The sequence below is a fragment of the Schistocerca nitens genome, chromosome 3 (assembly GCF_023898315.1).
Source record: "Schistocerca nitens isolate TAMUIC-IGC-003100 chromosome 3, iqSchNite1.1, whole genome shotgun sequence".
In the NCBI taxonomy this organism is placed as follows: domain Eukaryota; kingdom Metazoa; phylum Arthropoda; class Insecta; order Orthoptera; family Acrididae; genus Schistocerca; species Schistocerca nitens.
Window position 1 is genome coordinate 386,633,823 of NC_064616.1, and position 16,875 is coordinate 386,650,697.

A 16,875-nucleotide genomic window follows, 5' to 3' on the forward strand; every position below is an offset into this window, starting at 1 on the left:
GGGCAGTCGTGTCGGTAGAGGAGTCAGCAGAGAAGTCAGTAGAGAAGTCAGCAGAGGAGGAGTAACAACAGAATGGGTCCGTCAGGAGAACTCAGTGACTTCGAACGTGGACTAGTGAGGTATGTCACTTCAGTAACAAATCCACCAGGGACATTAAACCATTTTACAGTTGCAAGTCGAGTACCAGTGATGTATCTGTGAAGTATAAACGCGAAGGAACAACCACAGCTAAACCAGGCCAGTCAGACCTCGTGTACTGACGGGGGCGGGGGAGGGGGGGAGGGGGATGGCGGCGGGGGGGGGGGGGGGAAGTCGATCACATTGCGGACCGTTGTTGTAAAAAGTCGCGTGATATCAGCGGAAGAGATCACTCATGAATTCCAAAGTGCTACTAGCAGTCCAGCCAGCGCAATTACTGTGCGATGGGCGCTAATGAGATTTGGTACAGCGGTCGAGCGGCTCATCATAAACCACACATTTCTGTAGTCAATGCTAGGCGACAGTTGAGGTATTGTAAAGGAACAATGAATGACTGGGAACGAGTGATCTGTAGAGATGAACCGCGCTATCCCCTGTGGTAATCAGATTGAAGCGTTTTGATTTGACAAATGCGTAGAAATCGTTACCTGCCATTATGTGTAGTTTCAACAGAGAAGTAACGAGGAGGTGATGTTGCGGTATGGGGGAGGGTGGGGGGTGTTCCTTGGATAGGATCCACCCCTTTCTGCGCACACGAAAACGTTAAATACGGAAGGATATGAACTCAGTTTACAGCAGTGTTCATTGCATACAGTAGAGTAACAGTTCAGAGACGATAATAATAATAGTTTTTACCAGCATGATAATGCGCCCTGACGTATATCAGTATCTGTTGGGCAATGTTTTGTGGACGATAACAATCCTGAAACGGACTGGCCAGCCCAGAGACCCGACCTGAACCCAATGGAACACGTTTGGGGTTGGTTAGAACGTCGATTTCGCTAATGATCCAAGCGCCCCACATCACTACCTTCTCTGGTTTCGGCTTATGAGGAAGGAAGGACTATCATTCTTTCAGAGATATTCAGAAACCTCACTGAAATTTTTCCCAGCAGAGTTCAAACCGTCATAATGGCGAAGGGTGGACACATCCAATAGTAATGACTGGTAAAGGGTGTCCGGATACTTTTGCTCTGATAGTGTACATTTCAGAACGATAGAATGAAACTTGAGAACAATTACATTCATATAACCTCCACATTCAACAGCTTCCAACATACACTTACTACCGTCCTCTGGCATTATTTATCAGTAAGTCTAAGAAGATGGGTTGTCATAAAGGAAGTAAAACCACAATCACTCTGTCCAGCGTTTTAACATAAGCAAGCAAGCACTCCGTCTTCAGGCCACAAGTGCCCCATCGGGATCATCCGACCGCCGTGTCATCCTCCGTTGAGGATGCAAATAGGAGAAGCGTGTGGTCAGCACACTGCGCTCCCGGTCGTTATGATGGTTTCCTTTGACTGGAGCGGCTACTATTCGGTCGAGTAGCTCCTCAATTGGCGTCACGAGGCTGAGTGCACCCGGAAAAATGGCAACAGCGCATGGCGGCTGGATTGTCACCCATCCAAGTGCCAGCCACGCTCGATAGCGCTTAACTTCGGTAATCGTACGGGAACCGGTGCATCCACTGCGGCAAGGCCGTTGTCGTTATATAACTTAGCTTAGGTAAAAATATAACATACAGCTTTTTTTAAAACTTGTATAAACCGTTCAGAAACAAAAACGATGTACATAGAAAAAGCTTATAATTTACAGAATAGATATGTCAGTTTTGTAGAAAAGTAACATAAGTCCAGTGTATAACTAGCTGTAACAGCAAAACTGCGTGTATAGAGGTTTGTGGCACTGTCGAAAATGGTGCCTATAAGCTCCAGGAGAAATAATACCGCCGGCCGAGGTGGCCGAGCGGTTCTAGGCGCTACAGTCTGGAGCCGCGCGGCAGCTACGGTCGCAGGTTCGAATCCTGCCTCGGGCATGGATGTGTGTGGTGTCCTCAGGTTAGTTAGGTTTAAGTAGTTCTAAGTTCTAGGGGACTGATGACCTTAGAAGTTAAGTCCAATAATGCTCAGAGCCATTTGAACCATTTTTTTTGATTTTGAAATAATACCGTTCTTCGACCACAGCTGGTTTCAGCGCAGCAAGGCTCTGCGAAGGAGAACTACGAACATCAACAAGGCTACTGAGAGCTTTCCATACATGCTCTATGCAGTTTACTTCAGGGAAAGAAGCCGAAACACTCCATCCACAACTTTCTTGCTGATGAAAATATTAATTCACAGACAAACTGTGTGTGGTCAAAAGTTTTATTGCGAGGTGAAATAATCACTTGCTAGTGACGGCAAGGATGCCATCTCTGTAAAGCCGCCAAGTCATTGCTCGTCATAGGAATACTTGATCATACTATCAAAAATTACACCACAGGACACACAGAGACTGCCTGGTGTGAAGGCAAGTCATTTTTGAATATATTATGAATAATGACGGATTACCGCTTTTCATTAAATCATGATCCGTCTGCTGACAGTTTGAAATCTAAAATAAGGCCCACCGGTAACTACACTAGCTACCCTTGATCTGTAATCCAGTGTAGACGTTGATCTCCCCATAGCATTCGCTCCCTCCAGTGATCTGTATAAACGTGACTTGATGTCTTGGTTACATTTTACCCGCATGAAACATTCAGCGTATAGTAGCCTACTTGAAGATGTTATGCCTTCTCTGCCTGCACGATGGCACACCATGATGGCGCTGAGTGGAGTTTCTACTCCTACGAGTGCATCTCAGCACATATAGATCACCGTACTCCTCACATACATTACTTGTTTGGCTGAACCAACAGCATACCGACTCTTCGGCTAGAAATGGTGTAGTATCGACAACAGGAGCTTGTATATATAGTCACCACACCACCTTTGTGTGCTCTTGACCATCCATCAATCGACCAATGGCTATTCATAGAGCATCGTCTGAGAATGGCTTATGGATGATATTGATTATTATAGCTGTCACCAAGCTTCCTCACAGCACCAGTCGCCGTCCTCTTCTCAGATATGAAATTACCTGTCATTTACAGGCATTGCGTCACGGCTGTGTCGAAATACTATGGCACATTACTGTCGCAATAACACATTCAAACGAAAATTTAATAGTCATGGGTGACTGGAATTCGAGCGTAGGAAGAGGGAGAGAAGGAAACATAGTAGGTGAATATGGATTGGGGGTAAGAAATGAATAGCTAACACTTGGTTCAAGAATCATAAAAGAAGGTTGTATACATGGAAGAATCCTGGAGATACCAAAAGGTATCAGATACATTATATAATGGTAAGACAGAGATTTAGGAACCAGGTTTTAAATTGTAAGACGTTTCCAGGGCCAGATGTGGACTCTGACCACAATCTATTGGTTATGAACTGTAGATTAAAACTAAAGAAACTGCAACAAGGTGGGAATTTAAGGAGATGGGACCTGGATAAACTGAAAGAACCAGAGGTTGTACAGAGTTTCAGGGAGAGCATAAGGGAACAATTGACAGGAATGGGGCAAAGAAATACAGTAGAAGAACAATGGGTAGCTTTGAGGGATGAAGTAGTGAAGGCAGCAGAGGATCAAGTAGGTAAAAAGACGAGGGCTAGTAGAAATCCTTGGGTAACAGAAGAAATATTGAACTTAATTGATGAAAGGAGAAAATATAAAAATGCAGTAAATGAAGGAGACAAAAAGGAATACAAACGTCTCAAAAATGAGATCGACAGGAAGTGCAAAATGGCTAAGCAGGCATGGCTAGGGTACAAATGTAAGGATGTAGAGGCTTATCTCACTAGGGGTGAGATAGATACTGCCTACAGGAAAATTAAAGAGACCATTGGAGAAAAGAGAGCCACTTGTATGAATATCAAGAGCTCAGATGGAAACCCAGTTCTAAGCAAACAAGGGAAAGCAGAAAGGTGGAAGGAGTATATAGAGGGTCTATACAAGGGCGATGTACTTGAGGACAATATCATGGAAATGGAAGAGGATGTACGAGGGCAGTTCAATAAGTAATGCAACACATTTTTTTCTGAAACAGGGGTTGTTTTATTCAGCATTGAAATACACCAGGTTATTCCCCAATATTTTAGCTACACAACACTATTTTTCAACGTAATCTCCATTCAATGCTACGGCCTTACGCCACCTTGAAATGAGGGCCTGTATGCCTGCACGGTACCATTCCACTGGTCGATGTCGGAGCCAACGTCGTACTGCATCAATAACTTCTTCATCATCCGCGTAGTGCGTCCCACGGATTGCGTCCTTCATTGGGCCAAACATATGGAAATCCGACGGTGCGAGATCGGGGCTGTAGGGTGCATGAGGAAGAACAGTCCACTGAAGTCTTGTGAGCTCCTCTCGGGTGCGAAGACTTGTGTGAGGTCTTGCGTTGTCATGAAGAAGGAGAAGTTCGTTCTGATTTTTGTGCCTACGAACACGCTGAAGTCGTTTCTTCAATTTCTGAAGAGTAGCACAATACACTTCAGAGTTGATCGTTTGACCATGGGGAAGGACATCGAACAGAATAACCCCTTCAGCGTCCCAGAAGACTGTAACCATGACTTTACCGGCTGAGGGTATGGCTTTAAACTTTTTCTTGGTAGGGGAGTGGGTGTGGCGCCACTCCATTGATGGCCGTTTTGTTTCAGGTTCGAAGTGATGAACCCATGTTTCATCGCCTGTAACAATCTTTGACAAGAAATTGTCACCCTCAGCCACATGACGAGCAAGCAATTCCGCACAGATGGTTCTGCTTTGCTCTTTATGGTGTTCGGTTAGACAACGAGGGACCCAGCGGGAACAAACCTTTGAATATCCCAACTGGTGAACAATTGTGACAGCACTACCAACAGAGATGTCAAGTTGAGCACTGAGTTGTTTGATGGTGATCCGTCGATCATCTCGAACGAGTGTGTTCGCACGCTCCGCCATTGCAGGAGTCACAGCTGTGCACGGCCGGCCCGCACGCGGGAGATCAGACAGTCTTGCTTGACCTTGCGGCGGTGATGACACACGCTCTGCCCAACGACTCACCGTGGTTTTTGTCCACTGCCAGATCACTGTAGACATTCTGCAAGCGCCTATGAATATCTGAAATGCCCTGGTTTTCCGCCAAAAGAAACTCGATCACTGCCCGTTGTTTGCAACGCACATCCGTTACAGACGCCATTTTAACAGCTCCGTACAGCGCTGCCACCTGTCGGAAGTCAATGAAACTATACGAGACGAAGCGGGAATGTTTGAAAATATTCCAAAAGAAATTTCCGGTTTTTTCAACAAAAATTGGCCGAGAAAAAAAATGTGTTGCATTACTTATTGAACTGCCCTCGTAGATGAAGATGAAATGGGAGATGCGATACTGCGTGAGGAGTTTGACAGAGCACTGAAAGACCTGAGTCGAAACAAGGCCCCGGAAGTAGACAACATTCCATTAGAGCTATTGACGGCCTTGGGAGAGCCAGCCCTGACAAAACTCTACCATCTGGTGAGCACGATGTATGAGACAGGCGAAATTCCCTCAGACTTCAAGAAGAATATAATAATTCCAATCCCAAAGAAAGCAGGTGTTGACAGATGTGAAAATTACCGAACTATCAGTTTAATAAGTCACAGCTGCAAAATACTAACACGAATTCTTTACAGATGAATGGAAAAACTTGTAGAAGCTGACCTCGGGGAAGATCAGTTTGGATTCTGTAGAAATGTTGGAACACGTGAGGCAATACTGACCCTACGACTTATCTTAGAAGAAAGATTAAGGAAAGGCAAACCTACGTTTCTAGCATTTGTACACTTAGAGAAAGTTTTTGACAATGTTGACTGGAATACTCTCTTTCAAATTTTAAAGGTGGCAGGGGTAAAATACAGGGAGTGAAAGGCTATTTACAATTTGTACAGAAACCAGATGGCAGTTATAAGAGTCGAGGGGCATGAAAGGGAAGCAGTGTTTGGGAAGGGAGTGAGACAGGGTTATAGCCTCTCCCCGATGTTATTCAATCTGTATATTGAGCAAGCAGTAAAGGAATCAAAAGAAAAATTTGGAGTAGGTATTAAAATCCAGGGAGAAGAAATAAAAACTTTGAGGTTTGCCGATGACATTGTAATTCTGTCAGAGACGGCAAAGGACATGGAAGAGCAGTTGAACGGAATGGACAGTGTCTTGAAAGGAGGAAATAAGATGAACACCAACAAAACCAAAACGAGGATAATGGAATGAAGTTGAATTAAGTCGGGTGATGCTGAGGGAATTAGATTAGGAAATGAGACACTGAAAGTAGTAAAGGAGTTTTGCTATTTGGGGAGCAAAATAACTGATGATGGTCGAAGTAGAGAGGATATAAAATGTAGACTGGCAATGGCAAGGAATGCGTTTCTGAAGAAGAGAAATTTGTTACCATCGAATATAGATTTAAGTGACAGGAAGTCGTTTCTGAAAGTATTTGTATGGAGTGTAGCCATGTATGGAAGTGAAACGTGGACGATAAATAGTTTGGACAAGAAGAGAGTAGAAGCTTTCGAAATGTGGTGCTACAGAAGAATGTTGAAGATTAGGTGGGTAGATCACGTAACCAATGAGGAGGTATTGAACAGGATTGGGGAGAAGAGAAGTTTGTGGCACAACTTGACTAGAAGAAGGGATCGGTTGGTAGGACATGTTCTGAGGCATCAAGGGATCACAAATTTAGCATTGGAGGGCAGCGTGGAGGGTAAAAATCGTAGAGGGAGACCAAGAGATGTATACACTAAACAGATTCAGAAGGATGTAGGCTGCGGGAGGTACTGGGAGATGAAGGAGCTTGTACAGGATAGAGTAGCATGGAGAGCTGCATCAAACCAGTCTCAGGACTGAAGACCATAACAACAACAACAACCTCATGTGAAATATTTTATGGTTTTCGAGCTGTTACTATATGTGTGGCAGCTCTGTCATTCATGTAAGCTATTTTATTATTTCCGGTATCGACAATTACCCAGTAAGACAAAAAAGCTTCGAAGTGGATTAAAAAAAAACTGAGAAAAGTTAAGATGATGGTTTTAATGCTACATGTGTTCTACATAGTCTCTTCGCACTTCAACACAATGCACAGGAAGTTCATACAACCACGTGAAACTTCCAGAAAAGTCGTTCTTTGATATTTTATTCAACTCGCGCGTCACATTGTCTTGAATGTCGATTATGTCGTCAAAGCGTAGATCCTTCATGTAAATACCTGCACTCTGTCGTTTTGGGGTAGGTTCTTATTGATAACACAAAGTGTTGTCACATGTGATGATTTTCCCAAAAAAAAATGTCTGTCCGTGTTTTGCATTTCAATTAAGTCGTGGCAGACGTCCACGCGTCGTCGTTTTTGTTCAGGAGTCAAGACGTGCAGGACAAATTTTATATGTATTACCTCTTCTTCCTAGTTTTATGGAGAATGTCTTGAATACTTGATTCAGAGATGTTGCTCCATATCGATTTGTGATACAACAACGTTGACTCATTACTACCGCACGCCCATTACTTAACACTGCCATGCGCATCTTTTGTTTACAGTTAGTTCAAACAGCTACCGTAGTTGCTGCGATGACGCCCTTATACACGAAGAAAAAGTCGGTCTCGGAACTTTTGGATGGATGGTGTGGCTTTCAAGTATTCTGTGAGGTTCCTCGACCTTACATCGATAAATGTTTTACTTGGCTGTAACATTAAAAACACCGAAAGGAAAGACGCACGAAAGATTCTAATTGGCGGAAATGTGAATGTGCGGAAGAACGTGCTTGCTACAACTTTATAGAACACTTCTTACAGAAGACATAATGTTCGAGTGTGGAACATCACAAGTAATAACATTTGATCGTAGAGAAGTGTTTCGGTCAAGACTGGTGTTCGGATACAATTTCACAATGGAACTTTTCGAAATGACTTTGTATATATTTTAAACGACTTGCAATAAGGTAGAGCATTTACTTTGTGTTGCTATAATAATGATATTATCATGCTTATTCTACCTGCATTTCAGGTTAGAATCCAATACTTCCCAAGAACATCCAGCATTGCCCTCGCAAACACTCGCAATGAGATAATTGCGTGACTGATACTGATATAAAATATTACGTAAAGCTCTGACGAACTTTAGCAGTCCCCGTTTACTAGTTTATATTCGCATAAAATGAGTTTCTTTATCCCGATAATAATACACAAGACACGTACAGCGTGGATTCCTGTTAATGTCCGCAGGGTGTGCCCTGTAGTCATCGATATCACCTCCTGCAAAGGGGTAGAATTCACTGACTCGAGTATAATGTGTAAGTTTTTAAGATACTGATTTACGTTTATAGTGACTACTAAGCGGTATATGATTCTTCAGTATAACTTGTGTTACTAACAGAACACACAGGCCTCTATGAGAGTAAACAAATACAAAATTGTTGAGGCTTTCGTGGCCACTTGTTGACAAACTGCCTATTGGCTTCTGTCTCGGGTTCTTCGGCCGACGTTCATCTAATGATTTTTCTGACGTTTCGCCAGCACGAGTGGCTGGCATTGTCAAAGCTTCACCCTCCATTGCCGGTGGTGAACTGGAGCCGAGCTCGCGGGCGCAGACTATATGTACCTGGCGCGCCAACGTCCGAGGGCTTCTCTGCGGTCATTTCCGGTGCGGTTCTCCTCTTGCTACCTGCGACGGTCGTTCGCTGCAGTACGGGAAGCCAGGATCCGTTGACCTTAAGGCTTTCCTCTTTCTTGTTCAAACTGTTCGCGTGTTTTTGTATTTCTACAGCTTCTCTGAACAAGCGCGTGTGATAGTGGTTCTCTACAGCCAGAACTTCCGTGTCGGCGAATTTTATTACGTGGTCGGTCTCATTCAGTGCGTGTTCTGCCACGGCCGATTTCTCCACCTGCCCCAACCTGCAATGTCGCTTATGCTCCTTGATCCTGGTGTTAATGGATCGTCCAGTCATCCCGACATAAACTTTTCCGCATGTGCATGGTATGCGGTATATTCCCGACATTGAAAGTGGGTCTCTTTTCTCCTTCGCCGATCTAAGACACTCTTTGATCTTCCTTGTCGGTTTGAAGATCGTCTTTACGCCATGTTTGCGCAATATACGGCCGATTCTGTCCGTCACTCTGGGAATGTATGGCAGAAAGGCCGTACCCGACATTTCTTTTTCTGGTTCCTTACTTCGCCGAGTGTTTGGCTCAGTTACACTTCTAATATAATTTGTGGAGTACCCATTGCTCCTCAGGACTGTTTCCAGGTGTTGCATTTCTCGTTTGAGGTGTTGCGGCTCACATATTCGTCCTGCTCTCGTTACGAGCGTACTAATCATGCCCCTTTTCTGGCTCGGGTGGTGGTTTGACAGTTTGTGCAGGTATCGGTCCGTGTGAGTCGGTTTTCGATACACGCTTGGGAGGACCAAGGAATATGTTTCATAGAGAGGTATTTGAATGGCACATCACATGAACATGTGTCCAGTACGGTGCTGTTTGGCGAAGTGACCGCGATCGAGAGATTGTAAACTGAGAAGTTAAAGTTTATTGTTTTGTTATGAGCAATGTACGTACCCTTTTAACGCCTTGGGCTATTGTTTGTCGTTTTTAAGTGGGACAGCTATTCATTTTACGGCTGCTGACCTATGAACATATTCCTTCAAGGATAAAGTCGCACGATCGGTTTCTCAGCAATCACTTAGTCGTTGATAACACCTATAATTCCTATAATTATCTGTTGTTCCTTGCTCAGCACAGCTCCACAGAAAGTAAAGCAGACAGTTATTGGGCATAATTACGTCTTTCAGTATTAATTACTGATGTGATATTATTGTATTCTGTTGCACAAACGTTACATAAACGTGAGAATGTGATAATACATTTGCCAAACCAGTATCTTTGCGCGTTTGTTGAGGTAACGTATGTAATAAGCTAAGTAGTGAAATTTGTCATCACTGATAAAGAATTCCACAATTTACTTCTATATTAATGTACACAAAGGTTCGGAGGGCAGTTAACATACAGGGTAACCCAAAAGTCCGTTGGAATAATGTAGGCAGAGAAGTTGTACTTGATACACAGGCTTCAAATGACATGAGGTATTATTGGAACCAAAAACGAGTGCAAAAACCGGCCCACAGACGGCGCTGGACAGCAACATGTCATTGACACTGCATGGGAATCGTATATTAAAAGAGCTGTAGTGAGAGAGGAAGTTATCCAACTCATCCTCTGCTATGTAAATGTTACGTGGATCCTCCCCCAAAGTCCTGTAAGTCCGTCCAAATCGTTTACCTTCCCCATAAGGATTCTCTACCATCTCATCAAATTCCCACTCCTCCTCGCCCACATCGAACACCTGCTCATCTCTTACACTACCCGCAAACTAGATTCCAATAACGCTGTTGTATTGTGATCACCAACCTTGGCATGCTCCCGCGCCTTCACAAACACATCCCTTCGTCCCCATACCTACACATACTCCATATCCCATCTCAACTTGAAGGAACTCTCTCTCCCAGACACTGAGAATCGCCCAGACATTTATCCCTCTTACTAACTTTAACTCTTCCCCATCTGTCCCATTCCAGATCAGCGCTTCTCTCTCCTTTTCCCTCTCCATCTATCCCTAGTGTAACCACTACCATATCCACACACAATACTTTTCCTCACCCTTTGTCTTTCCAACGTCTCTAGGTCCACTATCTGCATCAGCTCCTACCTATCATCTCCATGCTTTCCCTTCCAAACAGATGCCTATTTTTTTACCCAGACTCCTCAACTCTATGGAACATTTTCTCTGCTCCCACAGTACTTCTCAACCAGTGCAGGTCCTTCAGATTTTAAGCGAAAGTGCTGTGCTCCAGTGCTATTCCATAGAAGACTATCACTACGTTGCAACTGCGTTTTTTAATTGTATATATTTTTCGTCATTTTAGTATTCATCATTAACCTTTATAATTTAAAACGAAAACATTCCTTATATTCCTTTTTCTCTAATCTTTGTTATATTTTTTAGAATGCTCTTTGCTGAAGAGCGAAGTATTGTACCGCTGACGGCCCACAACCCGCCCATATGAGGCGAGGGGTATGAAATAATAATTAAAGAGAGTGGAGAGAGAGAGAGAGAGAGAGTCAGAATCAGATGCTCCAGCAATCGCAGCATGTTGACTTTACCATAAAAGGCAATGTTAGTGAAGCTTTATTATCAAAATGGAGAAACTCTTGCACGCACAATAACATGCTGAGCCGCCACTTACGTCATGCTTGGTCTCCCAGGCCCATAGACCGCAATCCGTGTGATTATTGGTTGTGGGGTTACGTGAAGCCGCAAGTCTACCGCGATCGTCCGATCCCATTAGGGATGCTAAAAGACAACATCCGACGGCAATTTCTCACCATACCTACTGGTATGTTGTACAGTGATGTTTGCAGCATTGTCCCTCGAGTATGGGTCTTGTTGATTAATGACAGCCGACATATTGAGTATATGTTATAAAGAACATCATCTTCGCTAAAAAATCAAGTGTTATGCTAATTATTGCTTTTGTAACGCACGAAGCCACATCGCTTGGTCATTTTGTGCCCTTTTTTGGTTTCAGTATAAGCCCATGTCTTTTCAAGCATGTATGTCAATTTTTACCTCTCTGCCTACGTTATTCCGTGAAGTATTGCATTTTCAAATGTTAACGGACTTTTGGGTCACACTGCGTTTTGGTAGTAACAGCACTGACAGTCTGAGCAAAAGAGGCCATACAAAGACTAAACAGAGTTATATTCTTAATAACTGCCAATATTCTGGTTAAAGAATACAGCGTGCACCTCTCTTCAGCAGATATAATAAAACATAAATGCAGATATTAAACAACTTGTCAATATATTTTTGTGGAACTTTGAGTCGTTCTGATAATAATTTTCTATCTCAAGCGCTAGCTGGCTTCCGTTTAGAAAGGGTCTGGGCAAGAGCCGTATTAGAACCGTCTTAGTCGCTGACGTTTGGTTGTTTATTTTTTATTATTGTGTGTGGTACTACGAGGCTGGGGAATCAAGATGTACTGACCATGTAATTAAATGAGGTACGAGTATATCGATTAATTGCTGATAGTCTTATGGCGACGCTCTGGCAGAATACGTGTGCGTATTGCTCCTAACAATTGCAAAACCGGCAAACCCATGTGTCGTCTTAATACTAGATGAAGGATGTAATGACCGTACAAAACGCAAAGGTATCCATTCTCTTAGAAGACTGATATTCATCGGGAAGAAACTGTACCTAAGGTTGTCTTCGTCGGGCAAAGATTCAGCACGACTGCTCCGCTAAAATCCAACTGTCGCATGACTGCCATTATTCGCGACACCTCAAATAATTCGCGGCTTCATAATCTAACAGCCTTTATTCTCTGTCAGTTCTGAATGCTATCGCTTATTTAACTGCCGGTAGTACCCACCTGAGAGTAGCCATTAGTCTGACGGCAGTTGTTCACATTTCCAAATCCTTTACATCAATAGAAGTAAAGGGACGCCAACACACTGAAGCTGAGTGGCTTAACAGCCCATTCTAGTCTGTCTTTTTGTTTGACGACGAGCAAATAAATTCGGTTTCGTACGTACTGTAGGGGTACAACAAAATAAAATATGTAAGTGTTTACGGTGTCGCCGTAGCATCCATACAGGGAGTGTAGAACAGGGGTGACGTAAAGATTAACTCCGTTCACGTGCCCCTGGCGGCCCATCGGTACCGATCGACCGCTGTGTCGTCCTCTGCCAATGGCGTCACTGGATGCGGATTGGGGCCCACGAGAAAGACATGCCGTAGCGCTCCGTCGCAGCACGTGACACTGCAGGCGTTACGCGTGCCAGCAGCCGTCTCCGGCTGGGAGCCAGCAGCTACTTCAGATGAGATTAATAGTTTTTGACTGTGTGTTTAAATGCATGTAAGCTCTCGACAGCACATGAGAAAGTTTACGCCTTTAGTAGGTATCTTTTCCATTACAATTAAATCAGGTGACGCTAAGGGAATCAAATTAGGAAACGAGTAGTAGTAGGTGATATTTGCTATTTGGGCAACAAAATAACTGATGATGGCCGAAGTAGAGAGGATATAAAATGTAGACTGACAATGCCAAGAAAAGCGTTTCTGGGGGAGAGTATAGAGTATGGACTTAAGTGTCAGAAAGTCTTTTCTCTGAGTATATGTATGGAGTGTAACCATTCATGGAAATCAAACATGGACGATAAACAGTCTATATAAGAAGAGAATAGAAGCTTTTTAAATGCGGTGCTACAGAAGAATGCTGAAGATCAGATGGGTAGATCACGTAACTAATGAGGAGGTACTGAACAGATTAGGAGAGAAAAGAAATTTGTGGCAAAACCTGACTAGAAGAAGGGATCGGGAGGTAGGACATATCCTGAAACGTCAAAGGATCACCAATTTAATACTGAAAGGAAGTGTGGAGAGTAAGAATCGTAGAGGGAGACCAAGAGATGGATACGGTTAGCAGATCCAGAAGGATGTAGGTTGCAGTAGTTACCTGGAGATGAAGAGGACTGTACAGGATAGATTAGCATGGAGAGCTGCATTAAATCAGTCCTTACACTGAAGACCGCAACAGAAACAACACTGGTATTCCGTGGGCCCTGTACGAGGCCGAGCGTTCGCGAAGTTTGGCGGACAAGCGGGGTAGTGCGAAGTCATAAGTTCGTCGCTGGGCCCGTATTTCTCGCGGACTCCGATGCAGTATGGAAGAGCATGGGTTCAGCACGCCACTCTCCCAGCCGTTGTCATGTTTCGTGAGCCGGAGCCGCTCCTCAAATGGCATCGTGAGGCTGAGCGTAGCCCGTTCCAGTCCTCCCTTTATGGAAACAGACCTGGCAGTCCCAGAAATCGAAACCAGTTCCTCCCCATGGCATTTAGCCGGCTGACCTCTCAGCTACGGAGGCGGACGTAAAAGAAGGGTACAGCAATATAACACACGTAACTGTTTAAAGAGACAAATTTCGCTAAGATAGCGCCGAAATATCCTAATAAGGAAGACCGAATCTGCCACCATAGTACAGTCTCACCGAATTTTCCACGTAATCTACACTCTACTGACAGCCTTTTCCGTCACGTCTGAAGTTTTTTCTTCTCGTTCTTGGGAAGAGCAGTACTGAAAACAATGTCAAACCCTATAACTGTGTAATACTTTTCCAGAAGTTCTTGAATACCGTTAAGAAAGTGTATTGTCCTGTTTGAAGGAAAGCATAGTTGCTCCAGAATCCCAGTAGACACAGAAAGACTGGAGCTTTACCCTGACTCAAAACTATTCGGTCTCTTACGTTATATGATACGTCTGCCACCTACTTTTAGTGGTGTGAACTGCTACGAATACGCCCGGAGGGCATCAGACATGCTTGGAAATTACTGTAGACTAGACTAGAGTCTAGTCTATCTCACCCCATCCACCCACCATCTCTTCCGCTTTTACCCCTAATAAGAGTCAACTTCCATTGAAAAACATAATTTAAAACTAAAAAAAAATAGCCACCGTCTCCTAACTGTGATTTCTGAATACTTCTGTACGATCTCAGAAACGTTCATAACTACACACATCAAAAAAAGTTTTGCATCACCTCGGTTCCAAGAGTTCCGAAACCTGTACAGAAAATTTGAACAGAGGTTAACATAAATATCATTTCTGCCCTTTTTATTGCTCATGAAAACCACACATTGCATGTTGTACTACCATGCAGCGAAACTTTCAGAGGTGGTTATCCAGATTGCTGTACACACCGGTGCCTCTAATACCCAGTAGCACGTCGTCTTGCATTGATGCATGCCTGTATTCGTCGTGGCATACTATCCACAAGTGCATCAAGGCACTATTGGTCCAGATTGTCCCACTCCTCAATGGCGATTCGGCGTAGATCCCTCAGAGTGGTTGGTGGGTCACGTCATCCATAAACAGCCCTTTTAAATCTATCTCAGGCATGTTCGACAGGGTTCATGTCTGGAGAACATGCTCGCCACTCTAGTCGAGCAATGTCATTATCCTGAAGGAAGTCATTCACAAGATGTGCACGATGGGGGCGCGAATTGTCGTCCATGAAGGCGGATGCCTCGCCAATATGATGCCGATATGATTACACTATCGGTTGGAGGATGACATTCACATATCGTACAGCCGTTATGGCGCCTTCCATGACCACCAGCGGCGTACGTCGGCCTCACATAATGCCACCCCAAAACATGAAGGAACCTCCACCTTGCTGCACTCGCTGGACAGTGTGTCTAAGGCGTTCAGCCAGACCAGGTTGCCTCCAAACACGTCTCCGACGATTGTCTGGCTGAAGGCATATGTGACACTCATCGATGAAGAGAACGTGATACCAGTTCTGAGCGGTCCATTCGGCATCTTGTTGGGCCCATCTGTACCGCACTGCATGGTGTCGTGGTTGCAAAAATGGACCTCGCCATGTACGTCGGGAGTGAAGCAGGGCATCGTGCAGCCCATTGCGCACAGTTTGAGTCATAACACGACTTCTTGCGGCTGTCCAAAAAGCGTTATTCAACATGGTGGCGTTATGTCAGGGTTCCTCCGAGCCATAATCCGTAGGTAGCGGTTATCCATTGAAGTAGTAGCCCTTGAGCGGCCTGAGCGAGGCATGTCATCCACAGTTCTTGTCTCTCTGTATTCTCTCTGTATGTACTCCATGTCCTAACAACATCGCTGTGGTTCACTCCGAGACGCATGGACACTTCCCTTGTTGAGAGCCCTTCCTGGCGCATAGTAACAACGCAGACGCGATCAAACCGCGGTATTGACCGTCTAGGCATGGTTGAACTACAGACAACACGATCCGTGTATCTCCTTCCTGGTGGAATGACTGGAACTGATCGGCTGTCGGACCTCCTCCGTCTAATAGGCGCTGCTCATGCATGGTTGTTTACATCTTTGGGCGCTTTTAGTGACATCTCTCAACAGTCGAAGGTACTGTGTCTGTGATACAGTATCCACAGTCAACGTCTACCTTCTGGAGTTTGGGAACTGGGGTGACGCAAATTTTTTTTTATGTGTGCATTTGCGTCTAGCTTCTCGACGGAATGTTTGCGCCTTAGCTGACATGCTCTTTTGTTAATGTACTTGCAGATGACCCAGGATGCCAGTCCGTAGATCGACCGGTGTGCTGTCTGAGTCTGCGGCGCTGGTGCGCAGTACAGAAGGCATGTCGTACACCGAGGAGGGCGGCTCGATGCTCGCCACCGCGCCGCACGACGAGGCCGCGCTCGACGTCGAAGAGGAGCTCATGGATTACGTCGATTCCGATATCTCTGTGCTTGCCCAGTTCCACGAAGATGCCATTCGTCAGGTATGTGAGCTGCCGTACCTTCCCCGTACGTCTTTATCACGCAATCCACCTTACAGCGTGCGGCGGGTGATACTTGAGGTATCACTATTATTTCCTCCTTTCCAGTTTCGTTCGCGAGTATTTCGCGGGGAGAAATACTGCCGGAAAGCTTCCGAATGAGTTCGAATTTCATCAACTAGATATAACACTTGATCACTTACAAGCGATGGACAGAAATATTGAAACACGAAAAACACAACACATTACCATGCCTAATACGGCGTAGTAAACCAGTTGGCATTCAAAAACAGCTCCCAGTCGTCTCGGAAAGAATAAACATGGGTCATGTATCGTTTTTAAGAGGATCGTATACCGTTCTTCCTGCAAAGTAGTGACAAGTTCAGGTAACGGTGATGGAGGTGGGTAGCGATCACAAAGACTAAATAACACTGAGATCTTGTTACCTTGATGGCGAGGGAAGGTGCAGGTGAAAC

General features: G+C 44.5%; 1 protein-coding gene across 2 annotated transcripts in view; it reads left to right on the forward strand.

Annotated features, from left to right (window-relative positions):
• The window catches only part of LOC126249606 (synaptic vesicle glycoprotein 2B-like), a 343,706-nt gene that overhangs the window by 158,234 nt on the left and 168,597 nt on the right, over positions 1-16,875 (forward strand). For both annotated transcript variants that reach the window (XM_049951273.1, XM_049951272.1), the window contains exon 2: positions 16,183-16,402. In XM_049951273.1, the coding sequence (XP_049807230.1) occupies positions 16,193-16,402 (210 nt within the window). In that variant the 5' untranslated portion in view covers positions 16,183-16,192. The remainder of the gene's footprint in view (positions 1-16,182; positions 16,403-16,875) is intronic.